Source organism: Mustela lutreola, chromosome 17 (assembly GCF_030435805.1).
Source record: "Mustela lutreola isolate mMusLut2 chromosome 17, mMusLut2.pri, whole genome shotgun sequence".
Lineage (NCBI taxonomy): Eukaryota > Metazoa > Chordata > Mammalia > Carnivora > Mustelidae > Mustela > Mustela lutreola.
In genome coordinates this window covers 40839090-40864320 of record NC_081306.1, presented here as the reverse complement: position 1 = coordinate 40864320, position 25231 = coordinate 40839090, and the positions used below count along the sequence as shown (strand labels likewise).

Genomic DNA, 25231 nt, shown 5'->3' with positions numbered 1-25231 from the left:
ATATCGGCCAGGTATGATGTGTGCAGGGAAGTTGTTTGAAACTAGGGGCCCAGGTGATATTTTAAAAAATTTACTAGCGATGTAGAAAATTTGGCGCCTGTGAAATTACATGGTGGGCCCTCGGTGAAATTTGTATGAAGTAGACCAAATATCTACCCCACCTAACTTAACATCGCCCCATCTTCATAGTGTCCCCTTTTTTGTTCAGTTTCTTGGGTTGTAGCCTTGACGCAGGCTGTGGGTATAGGTCGTAGAGAATATCCAAGCTGGCTTCTTGTAGGGATCTAAAAACGGACCCGAAGGACAAAGTGCCTTTCGCCTTAGACCCTTAGCTCCAATGGCTTCACTGACCTCTGGGTGGGGTGGGAAGTAGTAGAGAGATTTAAAGGGGAAAGCCTTCAGCATTGTCACCACACACACACACCTGCCAGTTAAGGGGCTAGATGGCAGGCAGAGGACTCGTCTGTTGGAGCAGACCTTCTGCCTCCTGCTCCTGCTTTTGTCCCCACAGCCTTGCTATGCTGCACCACCAGGATCCTACCTGAGACCAGACAGGTGAGAACAGCTACAAGCTCCGGGGTGGGATCACTCACACATACACACATGCCGTTATGTGGAGCACAGAGAGCTCAGATTTCAGAGGGTTCTTCTCTGTGACTCCTGCCCCTCCTGGGGGCTCAAAGGCAAGAGTCAAAGATCCTCAGGGTCATGCTTGGAGTGCCCTGGTGTGTTGATCCTCTCTTCCTCCTCTTCCTCCTCCTGATCGTGTTCCTCCTCCCCTTCTGTCTTCTCTTGCCCATCTGTGATCTTTTCCTTTCCAGTCCAAGTTTCCTGTAGACACACTAGGTTGGGTGTTAGAAAAACAATTTAGATATTCGTCTGGGGGGTAGGGGAGGTTGTGGCTTGGCGGCAAAGGGGCCAGCCCCACACACTTACCAGTTTCAGCAGGGGGGAGCACATGACCTTCACAGAGAAAATGCTGTAAAGGCTGTTCCTGATGATGGAAGTACCAGTCTCCCACGACATCTTCGAACTCCTCCAGCATTGTCTCACACTGATCAAGTACAAGGGTCAGAAGGGAGTCTACTCTGCTGGGCTTTGGAAACCCTCCTTTCTGCTCTTCACTCCTGCCTGCCCACCCCACCCTGAAGAGCAGGAAGCTAAACTTGGCTTCCTGAGGCGGTGATCCTCATTCATTCAACCAAACGTTTACTAGCACCTCTTCTGCCAAGTAGGCTATTAAACACTCTGTGTCTTAGCTCCTTGCCTATAAAATGGGACATGGTAACAGTACCTACCACATAAAGTTGTTGTGAGGGTAAAATGAGGCAGCAGCTGGAAAGTATGTGGGTCCAAATCTGGCACATAGTAGGTGCTCACTATGTGGTAGTAGATATTATCAGCCTCTATTATTATTCCTTGATATGTTTCTGGGCCCACTTTAATCAATGACAGAGTTCTCATTCTGTCCCCTTCTCCCTGCTCAGCCTGGAGCAGGTGGACTCCCCAAGGATCTAGGTTCCCTTCTCGTTGCCCTGGGCAGTGCAGTATCATGTCCTACCTGCTTCTTGAGGAACGTGACTTCCACGCTGGGCTCGTCCCACAGCTCCAGAGGGATCCCCAGATCCACCTTCACCCCCTTCTGCACCAGACCTTTCAGCGTTGCCATGGTCTGACTCTGACCCTGAGAGACGGGAATCTGGGATCAGCCCAGCTCACTGCCCCACCTCCTTCCCCTTCTGCCACAGCTGCATTGTGTCAACTACCATAGACTGAGGGGTGAACTCCATGAGGGCGACGTGAGGGAGTCTAACAATGCGGAGGGGATGCTCTCCAGAGCCAGAGAGATATGGGTCCCAGGGGATACCCACTGTTGTTTCTGAAAAGTGGGACGCTGCCCTAGGGAAGAGTCTGACCTTGGCATATCTCAGTGAGCCCTTGCGCTCGGCATGAACACTGTAGTCCAGGATCCGGTCACACAAATTCTCCAAGGCCTCTTCCAGCCTTGTCTCTCTGTGAGAAGAGAGGAAACAAAGATTTCTTAGATGCTGTAGGAGCTCCCAGGCATCCCTCGGGGTTAGAAGGTAGAGGATCAACAAGAGTAACTCACGAAACACTGTAGGGGATGTGCCTCTTTCTCTTGCCAGTGTCTAGCACCTGCCCCAGCTCCAGCACCTCCCGAGATCGGCCAGTGCGACTCAGCTTTTCCTGCAGCTCCAGGCTCAGCAACTTACACACTAGATGTCCACAAGGATGTGAAAGATAAAAAACATTCCCACAACTCATTCTGTCGGTGAGCAAAAGCAGCAGACTCGAGCCAGACTGGCTGGGTTAGAATCCTGACTCAGCCACTTAATAGCTATGTGGCAATTCTGCTGTGCCTTGGTTATGTGCCCTCCGCAAAACCTCACACCTGTTATTGAGATAACAATAGCGCAGAACCTCCTTCGTAGGCGTATGGTGAGGATTAAATAAATCAAGCTCGGTAAAGCCCCTAGAATAATGCCTGGCATATAGTGGGCACTGTATAAATGTTTGCTTTTATTCTGCAGTTATCTTTTGAGCTCCTCTATGCATGAGAGCAATAAGACCCGCTGTCCCTATCCACGGGACATTGCTGATGTAGCTGGGTAAAAATGATGACAGTGCGGTGTGATGGGCCCCACACTAGAGGTTAACAAGAGATTCGGTTTCTTTAGGAAACACAAAATGCATTCAGTGGCCTTTTACTGACTTGCTGCTAGCTTGTGATTTCCTTAAGGATGAGCATTGCGTCTGGTGCCACCCTGTCTGCTAGCAACTAGCACCTGACCTGGTATGAGGTGGGTCTCAAGAAAGGGAGTGGCCTACAAAGAAGTACCAAGCAAGCTCAACACAGGGCAGGTAACAAAAGTGCCTAAGATGTTCCAGGCACTATGCTAGGACCTTGGAGACACAGGTACTCTCCTTCCCTCCAAGGGCTTACAATATAGTGGGAGGTGACAGAAAAGGAAGAAGGCTTCCAAAGGAATTGACATCTAAACTCGGTCTTGAAGAGTCAAATATAGAAGGGAGAGGGTTATTTCAGGCCAAGGGAAAAAGTGTGCTGAGCCACAGAGCGCAAGGGGATAAGGCCGGCTCCGTGACAGCTGTGAAGTTCAGTGTGGCTGAATCATGGGCACTTTGAGGACAGGAGCGGAGGTACAGAAATATAAGAGCGGTGGGGGCCATACAGCAAAGAGACGTCTATAGTGTGCCCGAAACGGGTGTATTCTGATTGCAGCAGGAAGCCTGCAGAGGTGTTACAGCAAGGAGGAGAGGCAAGGTAGGCTCAGGTCATCCGGAAATGCAGGGTGGGGTGGGTTGAGGGGAAAAAGAATACAGGGAAGAAATTAAAGTCAGGAAGGCAACAAACCAGGGAATCAGGAAACTCAGTGGTGCAGCCCTGGTGCCCCCCCCCCCACCCAGTCACCACTGTCATGAAGCCACAGCTGCTCACAGTAAAATCCATAAGTACACACACTTCGCAAAACTTCACACGTATGGGGAACCTCCTCCATTTCTTTGGCCTCTTTATGAGCTTCAGGGCGTTATTTGCATACACCCAAACCCTCCCTACAGCGTGGGGCCTGTAATTTGAGAGCTTCTCTGCAGGGGTGGAGCACAGGATATCCACAGGTATGAGCCTCACACCCAGCTCCTGCAGGCTCCCCAGGCTTAGGTTTAGTGTCATGGCGGGGTGGGGGGGGACACACTTTAGATGCTCAGTAGAGTGGGTGATCCCGGGCCTATAGTCCCTGAACTACAATTCCCACAGATCCATGCGGCTACGCAAGCAAGAAAAAGCGGACTTCCTCTGGATGCCCTGTGGGAATTGTAGTGCCACAGCTGTGGGGTTGCTTTATGCATTCCCTCCCTTGACCCCCTTCGAATTCAGCCAGGCTCCACCAGAATCTCCCTCAGGTCTTCAAGGAGATCGAGTGGCCCGCCAATCACGGTCCATTTGGTCCTGTCCCGACTAAGGAGATGGGCTGAGGGATGCGAATAGGGGCCACTCCCTTTAGATACCTTCACATTTGCTGGGCAAGCGTTCTGTGTCATCGTCTTCCTCCTTCGGCGTCGCAACCCAAGCGCCATACACAGCCAAAATGAAAATCATCATCCCCAACCGTACAGGTCCCATGACCAAGTGCTGTCCACAACCAACAAGCCCTTGCCTTCAGACCAACTTCGGGAAGGCAGCGGGCCCTTTAAATTCCGAGGGGGTCGGCGGGAATTTCCATCCAGCTTGGCCTGGGAGGCGCACGCGCAGTTCCGGGCCGGAAGTGGGTGGGGCCTCGTTGCCCTCCTGGCTATCCCGCCTAGGTTTTGTGGCGCTTCCTAGGGTCCTGGCCGCCGGGTAGTAAAAGTATAAACTGAAGTAATTTTAGCAGGAGGGTGTGCTCCTTGCACGTAGATAGAAAAATCCGTTTTTAATTCCACTTCAGGCCGTGAGCCCAAGAGACTCATTCGGGCTCGGGGAAGGGGCAGTGACTGCCTCTCCGTCTCTGCCAGGACCTGCTCCTGGGAGGGGGCGGGGCCAACATGGCGCCGAGCGCCGGGTGAGCGGCGCTTTGGCGGCGGTGAGAGTCTTTTTCTGCGTGGGGCGTTCGGCTGGCGGGGGCGGGTCTGAGTGCCACCCGGGACTAGGCCCTTTGAGGGGTCTGTGTGGGAGCCTGGAGGAGGACGGTGGGTTGTGTGTCCGCTCGCGTGCGGACTCTCTGTGTGCGTGTGTGTTTGCACTGGAGGATGTTGGGGGGATGAGGTGGGCTCTCAGCACCTTCTTCCACGCTGTACCCCATTGCTCGGGGAGCTTCGACTCGCTTCCCTGCTGGGGAAGCCACTACCCACATCCAGTTCAAATTAGCCCTCTTCTGTGAAGCTTTCCTGCCGGCTCCACTGACCCGAGGGGCTCCTGAGGTCGTAGCGTGTTTTGTGAGCTGTTACTGGCAGAGGGTACGGAGGGTATTGAAGGCTTAGTAAGAGTTCGCCAGTGACCTCTGGGATACGACAGTGTCTTATATACCCGGCGCCAGGCACAGAGTATGCGTGGAATAAATGTGTTCCCTAAACATAAGGCACAGTGGAGGAGGAGACCAAATTCTCTTTCGCCCCCGCGCTCACCCCTCCAGCACGCCCCCATCAACACCCCGCAGTCAGTCCTAAACACTTTTGACAGTAGTCTTCCTAGTGCCAACTTCAAGCGAGCCACCTTCCTTTTGGCCACAAATCAGGTTCCAAGCTGGGACCTGTATCTTGTTCATCTTGACAATCGTGGTACCGTGTATTTATCGAACACCTACATCTCTAAGGCTTATAATTCACTGATTTTTTCAACAAATGATTTACTGAGTACAGATGCTCAGGTACCGGTGTGGGATCTTGTATACATCGGTGAGCATAACAGATTTTTGTCCACACAGTTGGGCGGGGGGGGGGGGGGGTGTGGAAAGGGAAGGTGTGGTGGTGATAAATAATTAGAAATGATACATTATCTGTTAGTCGATGTTAAATACCTTGAAGGGGAAAACCAGAGTGGGATTGGAGTGCGGTGCTAAATAGGGTGATGGGTATAGGCAGCCAAGCTGGCATCTGGGGATGAGCATTCGAGACAGAAGGAAAAGAGCAAAGGTCATAAAGCAAGAGCTTACCTGGGAGGTTTGAATAGTAGGAGGACATTGGGGCTGGAACAAGATGGAAGAAGGAAGGAAAGCAGACCAGAGATGTAGGGAGAGAGGGCAAATTATGAAGGGCCTTATAGACTGTAATTAGAATTTTGGATTTTACTCTGTGGCAAATGGGGAGCCATTTTGAGCAGAGAAATGACCTCGTGTGACTTCTCTTTTGTCAGAATCGCTCTGGCTGCTGTGTTGGGAATAGATGTGGGGAGCAAGGATGGAAGCAGGAAGACCTTTTCAGGAGACTGTGGAAGGTAGCCAGGCGAGAGATGATGGCAACTTGGCCATGCAATGGGAGGGGAGAATCAGGTTGGGTCACCAGGCCGATTTGATGTGAGGGCTTATGTAAAGAGTGAGTTCCTGGATAGACGGCATTTTCATGAAGAAGAATAAAAACAAAGCAGATGGGAGGGAGATTTAGTTGTAGAAATTGTAGGAGCTTAGTTGTAGAAGAGGTTTTAAGTCGAGAGATTGATACACAAGTCCGACGTTAGGAAAGAACATTCTTGGCTGAGGATATAAACTTGGCCGCTGTCAGCCTATTATCAGTACTAAAAATTGAGGGTAGTTGACATCACCAAAGGAGCACGTGCAGCTACAGAAGAAAACCAAAGATCGAGCCTACAATGCTCCAGCATTAGGCAGATGAGAAGAGGAAAAACTGGTCAAGGAAACCAAGAGGAGGTGGCCAGTTGGGGTAGAAAGAAAGCCAGAAGGCAGCAGAGTAAGGAATTTTCAGGAGGGAGTAGTCAGCTAGAGTGTGTGCTGTTGGCAGGTCAGTATGATGAGGAGGGAGAGTGGACCTTGGATTGAACAATGTGGAGTCATCAGTGACCTTGATGAGTGGTTTCAGGGACCTGGTGGTGTCCAAAGCCTGCTTGGAGTAGGTGCAGGAGAAGAGAGGAGAGGAATTAGAAAGTTAAGATAACTCAGGGAGTTTGGTTGCAAGGAGGAGCTGGAAACCGGGGGTATATATTGGAGAGAAAGTGGAATGAAAAAAATAAAATTGTTTTATATTTGTAATTGTGGAATACACAAAAGCTCATCATTCTAAACCAATTCAAGTATACAGCGTAGTGGGATTAAGTATGTTCACCTCATTATACAACTGTCACACCATCCGTCCTTCCAGAATTCTTCATGTTGTAAAGCTGGAACTCAGTTGCCATCAAACACTGACTGCCCATTTTTCCCTGCCCTACCCGCGGTAACCCGTTTCCACTTGCGGAGTCTGTGAATTTGACTCCTCTAAGAACCTCACGTAAGTGGAATTGTACATCATCTCTCCTTTTGTGGCTGCTTGATTATACTCACCATCGTGTCCTAAGGGTTCATCCGTGGTATGGCACAGGTCCAAATCTCCTTCCTTTTTAAGGCTGAAAACCATTCCTTTGCATGGATAGACCACCGTTTTGTTTTCTTAAGATGGGAGAAGTAACCACATTTTGTAGGCTGGCCGGAATGACTGATTGGGTAGGTTGAAACCTTGGTGGAGATGCCGGGAGGAAGCAGTGTTGGGAGTTGGTGAGAGGCCCAAGCAGCTTCTCTTAGGTTGGGGATGCCTGGGTGGTTAAGCATCCAACCTTTTTTTTTTTTTTTTTAAAGGTTATTTATTTATTTGAGAGGGTGCATAAGCAGAGGGAGAAGCAGACTCCCTACTAAGCAGGGATCCCAGACGTGAGGCTTGATCCCAGGACCCTGGGATCATGACCTGAGCTGAAGGCAGACGCTTAGCGACTGAGCCACCCAGGTACCCCAAGTGTCCAGCTCTTGATCTCAGCCCAGGTCTTGATCTCCGGGTCGTGAGTTCAAGCCCCATAATAGGCTCTGTGCTGGGTGTAGAGCCTATTTAAATATTTAAGGTAGGGGGCGCCTGGGTGGCTCAGTGGGTTAAGCCGCTGCCTTCGGCTCAGGTCATGATCTCAGGGTCCTGGGATCGAGTCCCGCATCGGGCTCTCTGCTCAGCAGGGAGCCTGCTTCCCTCTATCTCTCTCTCTGCCTGCCTCTCCATCTACTTGTGATCTCTCTCTGTCAAATAAGTAAATAAAATCTTTTAAAAAAAAATAAAATAAAAATAAAAAATAAATAAATAAATATTTAAGGTAGCAGGTGAGGAGGCAGAGGATGTGGGTGCCGGTGCTGTTAGGTCGGTAGATGTCGTGGGAATCTGTGGAGGTCTCTTCTGATGGCCTGAATAAGGAGGAGAGGAGGTGTCACATGGGACAGAGGGAGACTGAGGGCACAGAGGTGTAGCAGATGAAGAGCGGTTGTCCAGCAGCATGAGGGGTTCGTTCGAAGTTCACGGCCATGAGTTTAAAGTAAGAACTGGTCGGGGTGGTTGTGTGTGTTCTCGTCACACTCAGTTGTACGGGTGTATGGGCTCAGAGTGGGAGCGTTGTATCTGTTACTGCGTGTGCGTCAAGCACGAATAATGGTGCAAGAAGGGGCAGGAGAGGCGCAGGCGTACACCAAACCGCCTCAGGAAACCAGGCCCGTTCCGCATCCCAAATATGGGGAAGAAAGCCAGAGCTGGGAGAATGTCGGTAATTTGCCCAAATAACCCAGCTAGGGAATCGAGGGCCAGGATTTCCACCGAGGCCACGTCTGTTCACCTTGCCCAGCACCGGGCACAGGATCGGAGCTCAGTACACTGTGTGCCACTGCGGATTGCTACCTGCTTCTGTCACCCTTGGTGCTGACTTTTTTTTTTTTTTTTTTTTTTTTAAATCTCTTCTGCCCGCCGCATCCACCTGCCAGGGTCTCCATCTCTCCACCCTGGGGTGTCACTCTTTGGGGGAGGGAAGGCAGGGCTCCAGAATGGCCGAAGAGAAGAAGCTGAAACTCAGCAACACGGTGCTGCCCTCCGAGTCGATGAAGGTGGTGGCTGAGTCCATGGGGATCGCCCAGATTCAGGAGGAGACCTGCCAGCTGCTGACCGATGAGGTCAGCTACCGCATCAAGGAGATTGCCCAGGTAACCTGACCCGTCCACCCAGCCATGCATCGTGTCAAGGTCGCGCTGCCCAAGACCCTTCTTCAAGCTGTCAGGCTGATGTCTGTCTGCCTTCCACCCCCCAGGATGCCTTGAAGTTCATGCACATGGGGAAGCGGCAGAAACTCACCACCAGTGACATTGACTACGCGCTGAAGCTAAAGAATGTCGAGGTGACCGGGACACGTAGGGTTGAGGCGGGCGCGGGGGCCAGGGGCGGTGGCAGGGTGGTGAGACCCGTCCTCTCCGGTGCTGCGTTTGCCTTCAGCCGTGCCTCCTCGGGCTCCCTTCTTACCCCGGTGTCTCTCTCCTCCTCTAGCCACTCTACGGCTTCCACGCTCAGGAGTTCATTCCTTTCCGTTTCGCCTCTGGCGGGGGCCGGGAACTTTACTTCTACGAGGAGAAGGAGGTTGATCTGAGCGACATCATCAATACCCCTCTGCCCCGGGTGCCCCTGGACGTCTGCCTCAAAGGTCAGGGGCAGGGAGAGCAAGGTGGTGGGGAGGAGGGGAAGGGGGTCGGGGTGGCGAGTGGGGAAGCCCGCTGCGTGAGATGGCTTGTGACTTGCAGGGAGTGGGAGCAGCACAGGGGGGCTCCTTAGTGTCCACGTCCAGCCCGCAGTTCAATCTGACACCTTCTTTCCTTGCAGCTCATTGGCTGAGCATCGAAGGCTGCCAGCCGGCCATCCCAGAAAATCCGCCCCCAGGTAACCTTGTCCAGAGCCCAGCCCTCCACCTCCCCTCCCCTCTCCTTCCTTTCCAACCCCTGCCACTCTCGTCACCCCTGCTGTGACTGCTTTGCCACCAGCTCCCAAAGAACAGCAGAAGGCTGAGGCCACGGAACCCCTGAAGTCAGCGAAGCCAGGCCAGGAGGAAGATGGGCCCTTGAAAGGCAAAGGTCAAGGGGCTGCTCCAGCCGACGGCAAAGGTCAGTACTGCTAGGCCAGGCCTCCCCGGCTCCTGTGCCAGAGCCAGATGGTGAGCTGTGAGGCGGCTGAGGGCTGGGCAGGGGGCGAGACCTGTGGCGAGGGAGCCCTGAAAGGAGCCAGGCCCGGGTCTCACTGGGTGGGGAGCACAGGTTTGTCTTGTCCAAGGCCTCTCTTGGAGCTTTTGTTTTCAAACCTGTCTTCCCGATTCACCCAGGGAAAGAGAAGAAGGCGCCACCCCTGCTGGAGGGCGCCCCTTTGCGGCTGAAGCCGCGCAGTATCCACGAGCTGTCTGTGGAGCAGCAGCTGTACTACAAGGAGATCACCGAGGCCTGCGTGGGCTCCTGTGAGGCCAAGAGAGCGGTGAGGCCCCACTGCCCCCGCCCCCCGGGTCCCTTCCTCCCCGAAGCCCCACGGATCCCTGCCCGTCCTTCCCCACTCACGCCCTCCCCCCACAGGAGGCTCTGCAGAGCATTGCGACGGACCCGGGGCTCTATCAGATGCTGCCACGATTCAGCACCTTCATCTCGGAGGGGGTGAGCGCAGGCAGATGGCCGGGACGGAGGAGCAGGTTCCGGGTGGTGAGGCGGCGCTGGGGGAGCTCACCCGAGGGCCTTGCTGTCCCGTCACGTCTCCCCACAGGTCCGTGTGAACGTGGTGCAGAACAATCTGGCCCTGCTCATCTACCTGATGCGCATGGTGAAGGCGCTGATGGACAACCCCACACTGTACCTCGAGAAATATGTGAGCCGCCCTGCCCGCCCCCCTTGCCCCACCAGGGCCGCCAGCGAGAATCCGCTTGTCTGAATCCGCCAGCTCTCGCCTTCTTCCTTAGGTGCACGAGTTGATTCCGGCTGTGATGACATGCATTGTGAGCAGACAGCTGTGCCTACGGCCAGATGTGGACAATCACTGGGCCCTTCGGGACTTTGCTGCCCGCCTCGTGGCCCAGATCTGCAAGCATTTCAGCACAACCACTAACAACATCCAGTCCCGGATCACCAAGACCTTCACCAAGGTGAGCAAGAAACAGGAGTGTGGGGGTGCCTGGGTGGCTCAGCGGGCTGGGCGCTGGGCTCTTGATTTCAGCTCAGGTCGTGATCTCGGTCGTGGAATTGATCTGTGGTGGCCCGTGCTCAGCAGGGAGTCTGCCTGAGAGTCTCTCTCCGTCTGCCTCTGCCCACTACTCCCCCTCAAATTAGTAAATAAATCTTAAAGAATGAGGAATGTAATCAGTTTCATCCCTCCAACCCAGGGTGGTGACCAGGACAAAGGTCTTCAGCCAAGCCAGAGGCCAGTCAGTGTGGAGCGAGGAAAGGACACTGAAAACACAGGGCAGAGGGGCAGGGCCTCGAACTCGGACCTTCTCTGTAATGCCTTAATGATTCACAATAAAAGCATGTTCATGAGACTCGGTCCTTAATAGTCTCTCAGGCCCCCCACTTTTTTTTAAAGATTTTATTTATTTGACACAGAGATCACAAGTAGGCAGAGAGGCTGGCAGAGAGAGAGGAAGGAAAGCAAGCTCCCTGCTGAGCAGAGCCCACTGCAGGGCTCGATCCCAGGACCCTGGGATCATGACCTGAGCGGAAGGCAGAGGCTTTAACACACTGAGCCACCCAGGTGCCTCCTTTCAGGCCCCTTGACCCAGGTTTTTAATTCCTTCCCCAACAGAGCTGGGTGGATGAGAAGACTCCGTGGACCACGCGTTACGGCTCCATCGCCGGCCTGGCAGAGCTGGGACACGATGTGAGGCCCCGGGAGTAGGGGGAGCGTGGAAGAAAGGAGCTATCTTGGGTCCTAGTGGGCAAGAGCCCCACCCGGGAGACCCCATGGTGACCCCGGGTTCCTGACTTCACCTTTCCAACAGGTGATTAAGACTCTGATTCTGCCACGGCTGCAGCAGGAGGGGGAGCGGATCCGCAGCGTCCTGGACGGCCCTGTGCTGAGCAACATTGACCGCATCGGAGCGGACCACGTGCAGAGCCTCCTCCTGGTGACCAGAGCCCCCATCCCTGCACTTCTCCGCACTTCTATCCCCCGCCACACACACACACACTATCTTCAGCCAGGGTTGGCTTTTATTCCCTCGTCCCGTACTTGCCTCATACATTCAGAGCCCAGTTCTGCTGTGCAGATGGAGACCAAGGCACCGAGAGGTTAAGTAAGAAAAGAGATCATAACTCTCAGCCCAGGACGTCCCCTAGTAGGGACTGCCCAAGGCTTCTGCGTCACTGCGCTCTGTTCCGTGCAAGGCCTCACCCTATGGACCAACCACCCCTTAGACATCACCAGTGTATTCAGCAAGCCGCCCAGTCACACCCGTGGGTGCTTGTTTTCTTCTGCAGAAAAGCCAGTGGCCCTTACACACACGGCGACCCCAGCAGTCCGGCCTGCGCCAGGAGCATATTGAGATATCAGGCGTCTCCTCCTCACCCCTTCCCTGTTCCCCTTCCCCGCGGGCCCGGCCTCCACCTACTGGCTTTTTGCTTTCTCTGCAGAAACACTGTGCCCCTGTGCTGGCAAAGCTGCGCCTGCCACCTGACAATCAGGATGCTTATCGGGCAGAATTTGGGTCCCTCGGACCCCTCCTCTGCTCCCATGTTGTCAAGGCCCGGGCCCAGGCCGCCCTCCAGGCTCAGCAGGTCAACAGGACCACTCTGACCATCACTCAGGTCTGTGATGGCGGCGGTGAGGGGGCGGGGGTTGGTGAAGAAACACGTGGAGGGCGGCACTCACACAGACTTGAGCTTGCTTTTGGAAAACACAGGGCCTCTGAGAGAGCAGTGTTGGGGAGAATCCAGGCCCCCTTTGTGGATGATTCCCCAACCCCAGGGAGACCCGCCGAGGAGCAGCAACAGGGGACCCTGCTTTTCTTAGACGTTGACTTTTTTTCCCGCTTCTCCTTCCTGCAGCCCCGGCCCACGCTGACCCTCTCACAGGCCCCTCAGCCCGGCCCTCGCACCCCTGGCTTGCTGAAGGTCCCAGGCTCCATCGCACTGCCGGTGCAGACGCTGGTGTCCGCGCGAGCTGCCGCCCCGCCTCAGCCGTCCCCTCCTCCGACCAAGTTTATTGTCATGTCGTCCTCCTCCAGCGCCTCGTCCACCCAACAGGTACCGGGGGCCATGTGGGACCGGGGGGAGAGGGGGAGAGCATGACCAGGGTTACCTCCAAGTACCTTGGGGGCCCCAGAGTAGAGCCCAGTTCCCTCTGGGCCCAAAGACGAGAGCAGGAAGGGGCACTCTGAGGAGGCCCACGAGGCCATGGCCGCTCGTCCCTGAGCAGCGCGCTCGGGCTGGCAGCAGCCTCCAGGCTCCCCCAGGCAGCGCCTTTCCTTCCCTCCCCCAGGTCCTGTCCCTCAGCACTTCAGCCCCTGGCTCAGGCTCCACCACTACCTCTCCCGTCACCACCACAGTCCCCAGCGTGCAGCCCATCGTCAAGCTGGTCTCCACTGCCACCACCGCACCCCCCAGCACGGCTCCGTCTGGGCCCGGCAGCGTCCAGAAGTACATCGTGGTCTCTCTCCCCCCTACGGGGGAGGGCAAAGGAGGCCCCGCCTCCCACCCTTCTCCGGCTCCTCCCCCGTCCTCAGCCCCCTCCCCGCTGGGGGGCAGTGCCCTGTGTGGGGGGAAACAGGAAGCTGGGGATAGCCCCCCTCCGGCTCCAGGGACTCCGAAAGCTAATGGCTCCCAGCCCCCTGGGTCTGGCTCCCCTCAGCCTGCGCCTTAACGCTGTTGCACATCTGCCAACTTTCTTCTGTCTCAACTCTGTGTGCCTCTCTCTCTCATGCGCGCGTGCGGGGTCGAAGGAAGTAATAGTTTGCTTCCTTCGCGTTCCTTTTTTTTTTTTTTTTTTTTTTTTTAGATATTGTACAGCCAGTTCCTCAGAATAAAAGTCTGATTTGTAAGTTCTGATCCACCTCGGCCCTTCCTGTGTCAGGTACCACGGGAAGGTGGAGCCTGCCAACCCCGCCTCGTCTCCGGGCCTCTCAGGACGCCCCAGCCAGGTCCACAGCCACGGGCCAGAAGGTGGACAAGATAGGGTCATCCTCTCCAGCTGCCCAGACGACCACCTTTGCTGCCTGGGGCCCGGTCTGGGGAGCCTCAGATCCGGATGACGTAGGCATCGCTGTGGCTCAGGTGTCGCACCCACTTGTGGGGGTTGGTGTTGCCGCACGGTCTGAACGCCAGCCTGAGGAAGCGAACCTGGAGGCCGGAGCACGTGTGCCGGGGAAGTTCAAACGAGAGGCTGGCAGGGCCCAGACCCAGAGGGGCCGAGGTGGAGGGTCCTTGACCGGGAGGCCCAGGGAGGCCTGGAACATCCATCTAGAAGGGACAGAGGCCGGGGAGAGGTACTGAGGCCCAGAGAGGATGGAGAGCGGGGAGGCCCACCGCGGGAGGAGGGACGGGTTGGGGCTAAACGTGCAGGCGGAGGGGAGGATCTGAGAGTCCGCAGCTTGTACCTGGAAAAGGCCTGACAGCTGGGAGCCGCCCTGAACCCGAGGCAGGTCCCAGCGAAGGGCGCCCTCCCCTAGCTCTGCCTTCTGCTCGGGGCCGCTCAGCTCCTGAGACAGGCTGGAATTTGGAGAAATGCTGGGCTCAGTCCCTGCCTTCCCGGGGCAGGCCAGTTCCACCCTTCCCGGGGCCACCCTCTCATCCAGGGAAGTGGGTGCAACTGCCCGAGCCCCCATGGCTCGCCCACTAACCTGACCACCCCTCGTGGCAGGGGAAGGTGCAGCCTGACATTGAGAGCTTGGCTGCAAAGGAAAAAGGAACAGAGTCAGCCCCGTGTTTCATTCACGTCACAACTAGGGATCAGCACCAGTGCTCCCCCGTCCCCTTCCCCAGCCCTCCTGCCTCTAACCAAACAGGATTCTGAAGCTGGCGGATGCACCTGAAGGCAGGAGCAGTAGGTATGTGGGCCCTGTGTCCTAACCCCCGCCCCCCAGAAGGAGCTAGGCTAACCCCCGCCTGTACCTTTTTGGGGGCAGGTCGCATCGTAACTTCAGGTAAACCTGGAGCCTGGGTGGAAGGGCACGGTGGGGTTACTGGCAGTTCACATCCTCCCTCTCACCCCCCTGCCCCTCACAACCCCGCGGCCTCCATGCGTGGCTGCTGCTGGGTCGTGCCCCAAGCAACGGATCCACTAAGGGCTGAATCCACGTTGGGGGGAGGGTGTCTTTTTCTGACTTCTATCCTGTTACCACCACTCCTCCGTAATGAGTTTCGGGAGCATCTTGGTATTAGCTTAGACTTCAGAGAAGTTCTAGAACAGGGAAATGGTCTCACCTGCCTGAGCCTCGGTCCCACTGCACAGAGGGAAAGAGCCGGAAGGGGAGCGGGGAGGGGAGGTCGTCTGAGAGTTGGTACCGCATCACAGTCAGCTGGGACCAGACAAGAACGGAGATCAGTTTGGTCTCCTCACCCCTGAACTGCCTCCCTTCCCCATAGTGGATGGAACACGCTAGGCCAGCCCAATCCTCACCTCGCCCTGAGGGGGCTGTAGGCGCAGAATTCGATGAGACTCAAACTCTTCCAGAAGCACTGAGCTGTGAAACGAGACCTCATCCACCCGGATCCCCGGTCCGTAGCCTGGAAGGAGAGAGAGTCTCTTGGAACCCACGTGTGGGAGAGAGGAGCAGCCGGGGCGAGCTGGGCGAGAACGTGTCTCTGTCCCACGCCACTTCCGGCTGGTGATGCAGGAGCGAGAGACCTACTTTCTTCTCACCTCTCAGTTCTGACTTCCCCACACAAAATTCCTCCGTCAGACCGATGCGCATTTCTGTCAGAGAAAACAATGTCAGAAAAGGCTGCCAGATACCACCGTACAAGGCACCAAGGAGCCTGTCCCAGAACCCACCCTGGGCCAAGCCTACACACTTCTCACCAGAGCCACTGGGAAGAAAGCTCTTGAGCCGGATCTCTCCCTGCACGTCTACCTTCAGCAACGAGCCCTAAGAATAGCAGAGAGCTCAATGCCCAGAGGTGACACCCCGCAATGCCCCAGACATTTTCCAAATGCCGTCTGTCCTCAGCTTCAGGGCTGGGGGCCCAAACTTACGTTAGAGGCTATGAGCACGGACAACCTCTCAACCACATCCAAAAACACTTCGTTCTTTTGGCTCTGAGGAAGAGAGATTTGGACGCTTGGAGGCTGAACAGCCTGTGTCCTCAAGTGGACAGACAGGACAGGGCAGTGGAGGCTAGAACCCCGGGGTGGGGACACGGGGGTTAGGGAAGAGATAATCCACATCTAGCAACGCAAGGATCTCCATCTCTGGCGTCCCCGGAAAAAAATCAGAGGGTCTGAACCCATCACACCTGTCCTCACCTGGTCAGAACGGCTGGCCAGGACGGGGCGGCTGGCTGCACTGCTGGGGGCCACTTTGCTCTGCTGCGTCTCGGCCCCGAACTGGAAAGCATCCAAAGCAACAATCTTCAGGTTCAACGCCACCCACCAACCCTCCTCCTCCTCCTCCCCTTGACTAACCAAGCCAACACTGCTGAGGTCAAAAAGGCTGAAGGGCTTGCTGACCACAGCCTCTGTCTGGATGAAGTTTCGCAGCATCTCCATGGACGTGGTCTGTACGTAGCCATAGTCCTGCCGGCAGAGGAAGGACAGCCAATGGGTGATCAGCGCAGGAAAGGGGTGAAAATGAATGTACTCAGCCTCCCCATCCCAGCACACATCAGCAGGGTGTGGAGTGCCGTGGGGGAGACCCCCTGGCCCTCACCAGCACTTCATCCAGGAGTTCGTAGACAAGAGCCACGTTGCGGGAGATGGTCCCCTCATTCAAGGAGCCACAGTAATCGCCCAGGAGAGTGGCCAACCTGAGAAAACAGGGCGGTCGGAGTGTGCATATCCTCCTGCGCGCGCGCATCCCCGCGCCCCGGTGCCCGGTCCTGCCCTCCTCACCGGGAGAGCAGCTCTAGGAGGCTGAAGGGAGAAATGTTTTCTGAAGTCGTGGCCACCAAATAGAGGCCGCTGTGTCTGATGTGAATGAAATGACGGTCATCGTGGTGCTGAGGCAGAGGCGGGGAAGAGAGCGTTAGGGACAGAATTGTGCGAAGGGCCCGCGAGACTTCCTAGCGGTGGGCCTTGGGGTGAGCCAGGGACACCCCCACCCCCGCCCGGGACCCAGCTGCTTAATGTGTCGGCGGAGGGAGTCCCCAGCACCTACTCCGGAGTGGCGGAGCTGTGCCCGGTATAGCGTTAGCGCTCGAGAAACTGTCGCTCGGATTATTTGGTAGCGTGTACCCCCCACCAAGCACAAACTCTCAGGGAAACAGCGCCGGGCGGAAGGAGGCGCCCCCCACTCCCAGCCCGACGGGAGCCTACCCCACGCCCCGCCACTGGTTACCATGACAACCGGGGACTCATCTCCGGACAGTCCCGTCAGCTTCCGGTAGAAGAGCTCGGCCACATCCCGACCGCCAGTGTCCCCGCGGACTGACCGGATGGAAGGGCAGCTAAGGAGTCAGCGACACAGGCTGGCTCTGGGGCGCTACTCCCACCCAGGCCCCTCCTCCCGCCCCGCAGGTCAAGGATACAATCCTTGTAGATGAGCGGGTCCCCTTTGGAGGACAGAATGAAGAACTGGGAGATCATGGCGGTTCCGGAGAGTAGGCAAGGAGACAGCGAAAGTCTGGCCTGCCCCGCCCTGCGGCCCCGGAACAAAAGGACGCGAGGAGGCTGGCCCTTTAAGAGCGATCTCTCCTCTGCCGGTGCCAGCTCGGACCGCGGGAAACCCGGCGCCCGCCCCGCCCCGTCCCGCCTTTTCCTCCCGGTGCCCGCGATGCTGCCCCGTCACTCAGTCCACGCTCGCCCGGTAATTGGCCGAGGCTGGGGCCTGGGAGGGGCGAAGAGCCTCCTCTCTGATAGGCCTGCTCGCAGCGGCGCCGGTCACGTGGGGCGCGACGTTTCGCGCCAATTTCGGTTGGTCCCGAGGAGCCCGCCGCGCGGACGCTTTCTGCCGTCCCAGGAGTGAGAACCTTGAACTCGCCAACTGCTGCCGCACGGGCAATGGCAGTTAAGGACTACGTGCTCGAGAAAGGTTAGGGTGTGCAAACTTGGGAGAAGCGTCCTGCGCAGGAAGCCTTCCGGCCAACACCTGTTGGTGTGAACCGGCGTCCTGGGGGTCTGGGGTCGGTGCGCGAGGCCAGAGGCAGGATCGGGAGGCGGCGGGGCCGAGGCAGACGGTGCCTGAGAGGCGCGCGGGCCACCGAGGTCGGAGAAGAGTCGGTCATCTTGTTTGGGGAAGGAGTGGGGGGTTCGCGGGGTGTGGGGGGTCTGATAGCCGGGCTGGGGGCTCCAGAGGAGAGGGTCGCGCCCAGGAAAAACCAAGAGCTCAGGAGACCCTGTCCAAGGGCCCCGCGTCCGCAGGGACGGCCACCCCGGGTTCGCTTAACTCCGCGCCCTTAAGCATTCGGAGCGCCCGCGTCCCTCGGAGACGCGCCGGAGTCCCGGGGGCGGGCGGGCCCGGGCCGCTGCGCGTCGGGATTGGCCAGTTTAGGCCAACCTCCAAGCGGAAGTGAAGGCGGGCGGAAGTTGCGCGACGTCGCTGGAGGGAGTGTCGTGTGTAAACAGTGTCCTTCCGCGCGGCGGCCCTGGAGAGAGCTGCTCGGGGCGGGGGCGTGCCTGGAACTGGGGGGCTTCGCGGAAGCCCCGGGGAGGAGGAGGTGCGGCGGCACGGCGCGGCCTTGGACGAGCGGGCCAATCGCCGGACGGGCTCCCGCCCTGGGCGGAGGAATCCCGGGCTGTGAGGCGGCTGCATCTGGGCCCATGTGCTTCTTTGTTTACTAAGAGCGGAAGCAGTGGCGGGAGAGGGGGTGGGGTGGAGCACGGGCCTAGTGGAGAGGTTGAGGAGCCCGAAAGAAAAGGCGGACTCTTGGGCGTGGAAGAAAAGCTGAGAACCTTGAGCTCGGAGTGTGTGGCGGAGTGCGGGAGCCCTTTGGGAAAGGGGTACTGAGAATTTTAACTAAGAGCCTGGAATTCCCTGGGGGCGGGCGTAGGTTTTTGGGTAATGCTCTAACTGCCCAGGGCCCCTTCTTCCGTAGGTAAGAACGGACTTGTGAGAAGGAGTTCTGTTCTACTTGGGGAGAATTACAAAGGCTTTCTTCGATGTTCATGTAAACTGATTACTTCATACATTTTGTAAGCGAAGCGAGTTTTTTAGGTTTGCATCAAGGGGTTTTTTGGCAAAGTATCTGAAAGACTGATTCTGGTGGTTTTACATTTTTTTTCCAGAAAAGGTTAAGAAATTCCTACAGGAGTTTTATCAGGATGATGAATTTGGCAAGAAACAGTTCAAATATGGGAACCAGTTGGTAAGTTTAAGATAAAGTGGAGGGAATGGGTGTTTGCTTAAGGAGTTGTAAAAGGTGTTCGGGTTGATTTTCTTAAGTATGTGTTGTAAATGATCGCTGGGGTGTTCTATTTAGTACTTAGTAAGTGGGTGTAGTTGTACATGTTTAAAGATCAGAGTGTACTTTACGAGTTAGGATGTCTTTGGGGGGCTGAGAAGGGAGTATTGCTTGGTCTTTCCCCGCTATGGCGGGTGGACACTGCCAGGTCCGGTAAAGCGTGGCTCCGTTGCTGTCTCTTCTTGCCGCAGGTTCGACTGGCTCATCGGGAGCAAGTGGCAATGTACGTAGACCTAGACGATGTAGCTGAGGACGACCCTGAGTTGGTGGACTCCATCTGTGAGAACGCCAGGCGCTATGTAAGGCTCTTCGCCGACGCTGTGCAGGAGCTGCTTCCTCAGTACAAGGAGAGGGAGGTTAGTGGTTGCAGAATACCGCAGGGCGAGGGACAAGTTGCTTTTGGGAAGCTTCTCGGATACTGGTGATTTTCTTGCTGGCAGAAAGAGAGCAGTCAGTTCTGCCTCGTGCCCTTCATGGTCTTTGCTTACCTCATTCAGCTCCTCCTTTTTCTCATCTTTCTTTAGGTGGTAAACAAAGATGTTCTGGATGTTTACATCGAGCACCGGCTGATGATGGAGCAGCGTAGCCGTGACCCTGGGGCAGCCCGAAGCCCGCAAAACCAGTACCCCCCTGAGCTCATGCGCAGATTGTGAGTGGTCTCCGTGGGGGGTGCTATGGGAATTTGTTCTCCAGGACGTTAATGTGACCATTTTCTACACGTAGCGAGCTGTACTTTCAAGGCCCAAGCAGTAACAAGCCTCGTGTGATCCGGGAAGTGCGGGCTGACTCTGTGGGGAAATTGGTCACTGTGCGTGGAATTGTCACTCGTGTCTCTGAAGTCAAACCCAGAATGGTGGTGGCCACTTACACTTGTGACCAGTGTGGGGCGGAGACCTACCAGCCGGTACGTACAGAGCAAGGAATAGAAACACATTTAATTGTTGGTGATTTTGCCCAGAACTAGTTTGTGTGATGATATTTATTTGTCGTTTATTTTATTCTTGTAAAACGTGACTGTGTTCACTTGCTGGTCTTTTTCTGGTCTGTAGTGGTCGTTTCATCTATTTTGTGTTTTTTGTTCGTATCATCATTTTGCTCAGGACGGGTCAAGACCTCCTTCACCATTTGTGGTGGGTGCTGTGGGGAGGAAGTGTTCACTCAGGTGACTGACTTCGTTTCCTTCTGCTTTTCCTTCCTCACATCCCAGATCCAGTCCCCTACTTTCATGCCTCTGATCATGTGCCCGAGCCAAGAGTGCCAGACCAACCGCTCAGGAGGGCGGCTGTATCTGCAAACACGCGGCTCCAAATTCATCAAATTCCAGGAGATGAAGATGCAGGAACATGTGAGTTTGGGGTACAGGGCCTGGGGAAAGAGAGTTGAGGTGTCCACTCAGGTTCCGCAGCCACTCGCAGAGCGGAAGGAAGAAAAAGAGGCTGAGGCAGAGGGGTGACCTAGAGCAGGAGGGAGATTTGGCAAAGATGATCTCGGGGTCCCTTCTTTTGGCTCCTCAGGCTGAGAAGCGGGGTGGGATGCGTAAGCCCAGAAGATGAGGGCCTCGTCGGCTTCATGTACCTTCCTCCTTGCCCGCGGGCTTTCTCCCCTATAGAGTGACCAAGTGCCTGTGGGAAACATCCCTCGGAGCATCACGGTGCTGGTAGAAGGCGAGAACACGAGGCTCGCCCAGCCCGGGGACCACGTCAGTGTCACTGGTATCTTCTTGCCGATCCTGCGCACTGGGTTCCGACAGGTAGTACAGGTAGGAAAGGGGCTTGAAAGGAGGAAAGATGCGCTCTCTCTGCCTCCGTTCTCGCCCCCACCCCCCTCCAAGAGAACCGTCAGGGGCAACGTAGCACAAATGCCAGTGAAAGGGCCTTCATCCGTGTCCTGGCGTTTTCCCACCCAAGGGTCTCCTCTCTGAAACCTACCTGGAGGCCCATCGGGTCGTGAAGATGAACAAGAGCGACGACGACGAGGCTGTGGCAGGAGAGCTGAGCGCGGAGGAGCTGAGGCACATTGCAGGTGCGGGGCCTGGGCGGGCCTGGGAACAGGGTTTTCTTTCTGATCCCCCCCCCCCCCAATCCCCCCAGCAACTACTCTAAACTTCCCCGCAGAGGAGGATTTCTATGAGAAGCTGGCGGCCTCCATCGCCCCAGAGATCTATGGGCACGAAGACGTGAAAAAGGCTCTGCTGCTTCTGCTGGTGGGAGGGGTCGACCAGTCTCCTCGGGGCATGAAGATCAGGGGTAAGCCTGGAGGAGGGAAGGGGGGGACAGGGCAGGTGGGAGGGAGCCAGAATGTCAAGGGTCCAGCGTTCTGTGACAAGTCAAATCTGGGACCTCTGTGTCACAGAATAAGAGAGCATGCGGGCTTCGTGGGCACGGGGCGGGGTGGGGGTTTGAGAAGTAGCGCTGGCTGTCGGGGAGCACCTCAGGAGTACGTGTTGTCGGGCAGCGCGCGTGGAGAGAAGGGGTCAGCTGGAGTTCAACCCTTCTTCCAGGCAACATCAACATCTGCCTGATGGGGGATCCCGGTGTGGCCAAGTCTCAGCTCCTGTCTTACATCGATCGCCTGGCGCCCCGCAGTGAGTAACAACCCTGGGAGGGGTGAATGTACCAGACCTCGGGGCCCTATGCTTCTCTGTTCCTCGGGGGGTCGGGGGGGGGGGTCGGGGAGGGCACGTGGTTCCGGAGCCAACACTCGATTTCAGAGGCCTCGGGAAGCCCCGGACCCGGCGGGCCCCACCTCCGTCCTGTCCTTGCTTCTTCCCTTGTTCTTTTCCTCTTCAACGTGTCTGCTTCTTCCCTCTTCCTGATGGTGTCTTTCAGGCCAGTACACCACGGGCCGGGGCTCCTCGGGAGTGGGGCTCACAGCAGCTGTGCTCAGAGACTCGGTGACCGGAGAGCTGACCTTGGAGGGCGGGGCCCTGGTGCTGGCCGACCAGGGCGTGTGCTGCATCGACGAGTTTGACAAGATGGCGGAGGCCGACCGCACGGCCATCCACGAGGTCATGGAGCAGCAGACCATCTCCATTGCCAAGGCCGGCATTCTCACCACGCTCAACGCCCGCTGTTCCATCCTGGCTGCCGCCAACCCTGCCTATGGGCGCTACAACCCTCGCCGCAGCCTGGAGCAGAACATACAGCTTCCTGCTGCCCTGCTCTCCCGATTCGACCTCCTGTGGCTGATCCAGGACCGGCCTGACCGGGACAATGACTTACGGTAAGTGGAGCTCAGCGCTCCAGGACACACCGCCCTAGTGCTCCGTGGGGAGGGAGGAGGTGTTGGAAACCCCTCCAGTTCCTGCTTACGGGAGATAGGGAGTCGGGACTAAAACCCCAGTGAGGATTCCACACTGTGAAGAGTTGGTGGGTTGAGCCGTGGGTAGAGGCACGGGGCACAGGGTATGTGGCCCCAAGGAGAACGTGTCTGCTTGCCTCCGCTCTGCCCAGGTTGGCCCAGCACATCACCTACGTGCACCAGCACAGCCGCCAGCCCCCAGCCCAGTTTGAACCCTTGGACATGAAGCTGATGAGGTAGGACAGCGGGGGCAAGGCCAGCGTGCCTGGCCTGTCCCCCCACGTGGCAGCAGCTTGGGCCGTGTGTGCGTCTCCTGGAATCGGGTGTTTCTCACCACCGCCCCGCTCCCCTCTGGGGCTGAGAGCAGGGAGTCTGTGCCCACCCCCACCCCGCTGGTGGCCTCACAAGACCTAGCATCAGAGCCTTTCTCGACCTAGCATCAGACCTAGCACCCGAGGGGTGAACCTCTCGGGTGGAGGCAGGTCCAGATTTCAGGAGTGGCTGGACCCTGTTCCGTGGAGTTGATGGGTTTGCTCCGAGGGGCCCCAGGCGCCCCCAGTTCTCCTAGTCTTGTCCCTGTTGTCTTGTTCTATTGCAGTCAACAAAGCACAGTAGGGCCCCTGTCCTAGGTTCAGGAGAGGGGACTTGACCATCTTTTATGACTGGTGGATTTTTCCTGTAAAATCCTTTTTCTGAAAACTTTGAACTCATTTGGAAGGTGCCAGTGGGAGAACTCCAGCGGTGGGTGCTCAAGCGAATTTGTTTTTCCTACTTGGGGGAGCAGGTGTTGCCTTCAGTGGGGAACTCTTGCTTTCCCACCAACCTGTTCCGCAGACGTTACATCGCCACGTGCCGGGAGCAGCAGCCCACGGTGCCGGAGTCTCTGGCCGACTACATCACGGCCGCGTACGTGGAGATGAGGCGGGAGGCCTGGGCCAGCAAGGACGCCACCTACACTTCCGCCCGGACCCTGCTGGCCATCCTGCGGCTGTCCACGGCTCTGGTGAGCGCCCGGGCCCGCTCCGCCGGCGGGGGGGCCGTTCCAACATTCCCCGGGCAGCCCCCACCCCCCTCACCACCTCCCCCACCCCCCCCCCCCCAGCACCCCGGCCCCGCTGTGCCCGCGGCCGCCTCCCTCCCGCTCAGGCCCTGCCGGTGCTAAAGTGCTGACAGTGCAGATAGCGGTCCTGCGGGCTACCGCACTGTGGGTACTTGCTGCTCCGGCAGGGCACGCACGGCGTCCCTGGAGGGAGAGGCCTGCCCCGCTGCTCCAGCCTCACAGCGGTGGGGGGGGGGGGTCGCCTGCGCTCCCCCGTGTCCTCCGTCCTTGCTAGAAACCTGCAGTTCTGTCCGCACACCTTGGACCTTGGTCCCGGGGGCTCCAAAGTGCTGTTCGTGCAGGTAGTGTGATTACCTGACCTACTGCTGAGCTAGCACTTCCCGAGCCCCGGGGACGCGACCTCTCTGCCAGCCGCCTTCCTGGCCGAGCTCCCCCTGCTCTGTCTGTCGTGGTGGGGAGCCCAGGGGTGCTCCGGAGGGTCTGGTCTCCCTCACAGGACAGCGGAAGCCCGGGACTGGCCAGCGTTGCAAGGCGGAGACTTGGGCAATTGCTGGACGCTGCCCGCGCATTGCACTTGTCTCGGTCTGACAGTGCCGGCCCCGCACTGCGGCTGCTGGGCGGGGGGCTCTCCTCTCGTCTTCGGGGCTGCCCTTTTTGAAGCTGGAGCGGGGTGGGGGGGTCCCCTGAGGTGGTTCCCTCCCCTCCTCCCGTGCCCATCTCTCCCTCCCTTCCCCACAGGCGCGGCTGCGGATGGTGGACACGGTGGAGAAGGAAGATGTGAACGAAGCCATCAGGCTCATGGAGATGTCCAAGGACTCCCTGCTGGGCGACAAGGGGCAGGCGGCGAGGTGAGCCACACCAGGCCCCGTGCCTCACCTGCCCTGGCGACTTAGCCTTACGGCTCCCGCATCCTCACGTGTGTGGTGCTGGCCTCGGCGCTAACACGGCCGATGGTCCTCTGACCTTACACCGCCCTGCTGTTCCCTACAGGACCCAGAGGCCTGCGGATGTGATATTTGCCACTGTGCGGGAGCTGGTCTCCGACGGCCGGAGCGTGCGCTTTGCAGAGGCGGAGCAGCGCTGCATCTCCCGGGGCTTCACCCCTGCCCAGTTCCAAGCGGCGCTCGATGAGTACGAGGAGTTAAACGTCTGGCAGGTTAATACTGCCCGGACACGGATCACTTTTGTCTGAGTCCATCCTGCTGGTGAGACTCAGCGTTCCGTGTGGTGATCCCCGCCCCCCAAAAGAGCCCATGGTGCCTTTGAGGGGAAAAGAGGACCCCCTCGTTTCTCCTGAACTACACTCGTTTTATTCTTTTTGCTAATAAAGTGTTTGTAGGTTGCTTTATTCTATTCAGACAGGGTTTTAAGAATTTTCTAGATTCTTACCTTGTTCCCTTCGTGCTTCTTACCCGGTTCACTCCATAAACTGACTAAGTAATGCGCCCGCTCTACCTGCCAGGCACGGTTACTCCTTGCTGCGTCCCCAGCCTGTAAGTCCGCTGTGCGGAGATGACATGAAAGATTGGTCTCCAGTCCCTTTCCCTGTCCTACTGTGCCTCCCGGCTCTGGAGGTTCACCTTGCAGAGGTGAACCACAAGGCTTCAGGCAACTCCTCCCCTTGTCTGTTTCCTGAAATGCCTCAATGCTCAGACCTTCTGTTGCCAACTCTCCCTCTAAAGCTTTGTTCAGGGGTGAGGACAGGGAGCTGCAGGGTGGCACAGGGAGGTGGGACACCACGGACAGGTGATCACAGGTACCAGTCCCCACATTCATACCTGGCTCTCTAGTGTGGTGACTGGAGCCCCTCCACCTGCTAGGGGTGAGGTGCCAAGGG

At 57.1% G+C, this 25231-nt stretch overlaps 4 protein-coding genes across 8 annotated transcripts; 2 read left to right on the top strand and 2 right to left on the bottom strand.

The window, feature by feature from the left end:
- Positions 1–54: 54 nt before the first annotated feature.
- On the bottom strand, positions 55–4309 carry CNPY4 (canopy FGF signaling regulator 4). Its single transcript, XM_059153869.1, has 6 exons — positions 4048–4309; positions 2111–2237; positions 1917–2013; positions 1562–1684; positions 937–1054; positions 55–842 (listed from the first exon to the last, which is right to left on the bottom strand). Exons 1-6 carry the CDS (start codon positions 4160–4162, stop codon positions 691–693), a joined length of 732 nt encoding a protein of 243 aa, XP_059009852.1. The 5' UTR covers positions 4163–4309; the 3' UTR covers positions 55–690.
- Positions 4310–4443: 134 nt separating this feature from the next.
- TAF6 (TATA-box binding protein associated factor 6) lies at positions 4444–13523 on the top strand. Of its 2 annotated transcripts, none has more exons than XM_059153844.1 (15): positions 4444–4601; positions 8454–8669; positions 8774–8860; positions 9007–9160; positions 9337–9393; positions 9495–9614; positions 9830–9975; positions 10071–10148; positions 10255–10356; positions 10448–10630; positions 11287–11361; positions 11483–11608; positions 12114–12287; positions 12528–12725; positions 12961–13523. In XM_059153844.1, the coding sequence occupies exons 2-15, from the start codon at positions 8514–8516 to the stop codon at positions 13339–13341; spliced, it is 2037 nt and encodes a 678-aa protein (XP_059009827.1). In that variant the 5' UTR covers positions 4444–4601; positions 8454–8513; the 3' UTR covers positions 13342–13523. The 2 variants fall into 2 exon arrangements, with proteins under 2 accessions (XP_059009827.1, XP_059009828.1); XM_059153845.1 differs by having other exon boundaries at positions 4588–4707.
- On the bottom strand, positions 13388–17378 carry AP4M1 (adaptor related protein complex 4 subunit mu 1). Of its 2 annotated transcripts, XM_059153859.1 has the most exons (15): positions 17163–17378; positions 16973–17061; positions 16528–16634; positions 16346–16442; positions 16102–16212; positions 15943–16023; positions 15673–15735; positions 15499–15565; positions 15340–15393; positions 15097–15203; positions 14901–14995; positions 14589–14633; positions 14318–14368; positions 14075–14186; positions 13388–13937 (listed from the first exon to the last, which is right to left on the bottom strand). In XM_059153859.1, exons 1-15 carry the CDS (start codon positions 17218–17220, stop codon positions 13716–13718), a joined length of 1359 nt encoding a protein of 452 aa, XP_059009842.1. In that variant the 5' UTR covers positions 17221–17378; the 3' UTR covers positions 13388–13715. The 2 variants fall into 2 exon arrangements, with proteins under 2 accessions (XP_059009842.1, XP_059009843.1); XM_059153860.1 differs by lacking the exon at positions 16528–16634 and having other exon boundaries at positions 17163–17377.
- Positions 17379–17510: 132 nt separating this feature from the next.
- MCM7 (minichromosome maintenance complex component 7) lies at positions 17511–24751 on the top strand. Of its 3 annotated transcripts, XM_059153842.1 has the most exons (16): positions 18424–18573; positions 18669–18765; positions 18859–18938; positions 19226–19390; positions 19559–19683; positions 19758–19938; positions 20242–20379; positions 20644–20793; positions 20942–21056; positions 21149–21280; positions 21535–21618; positions 21863–22256; positions 22487–22570; positions 23169–23337; positions 24133–24242; positions 24385–24751. In XM_059153842.1, exons 4-16 carry the CDS (start codon positions 19256–19258, stop codon positions 24584–24586), a joined length of 2019 nt encoding a protein of 672 aa, XP_059009825.1. In that variant the 5' UTR covers positions 18424–18573; positions 18669–18765; positions 18859–18938; positions 19226–19255; the 3' UTR covers positions 24587–24751. The 3 variants fall into 3 exon arrangements, with proteins under 3 accessions (XP_059009824.1, XP_059009826.1, XP_059009825.1); XM_059153841.1 differs by lacking the exons at positions 18424–18573; positions 18669–18765 and adding an exon at positions 17511–17665; XM_059153843.1 differs by lacking the exon at positions 18669–18765 and having other exon boundaries at positions 18421–18573.
- Positions 24752–25231: the final 480 nt, after the last annotated feature.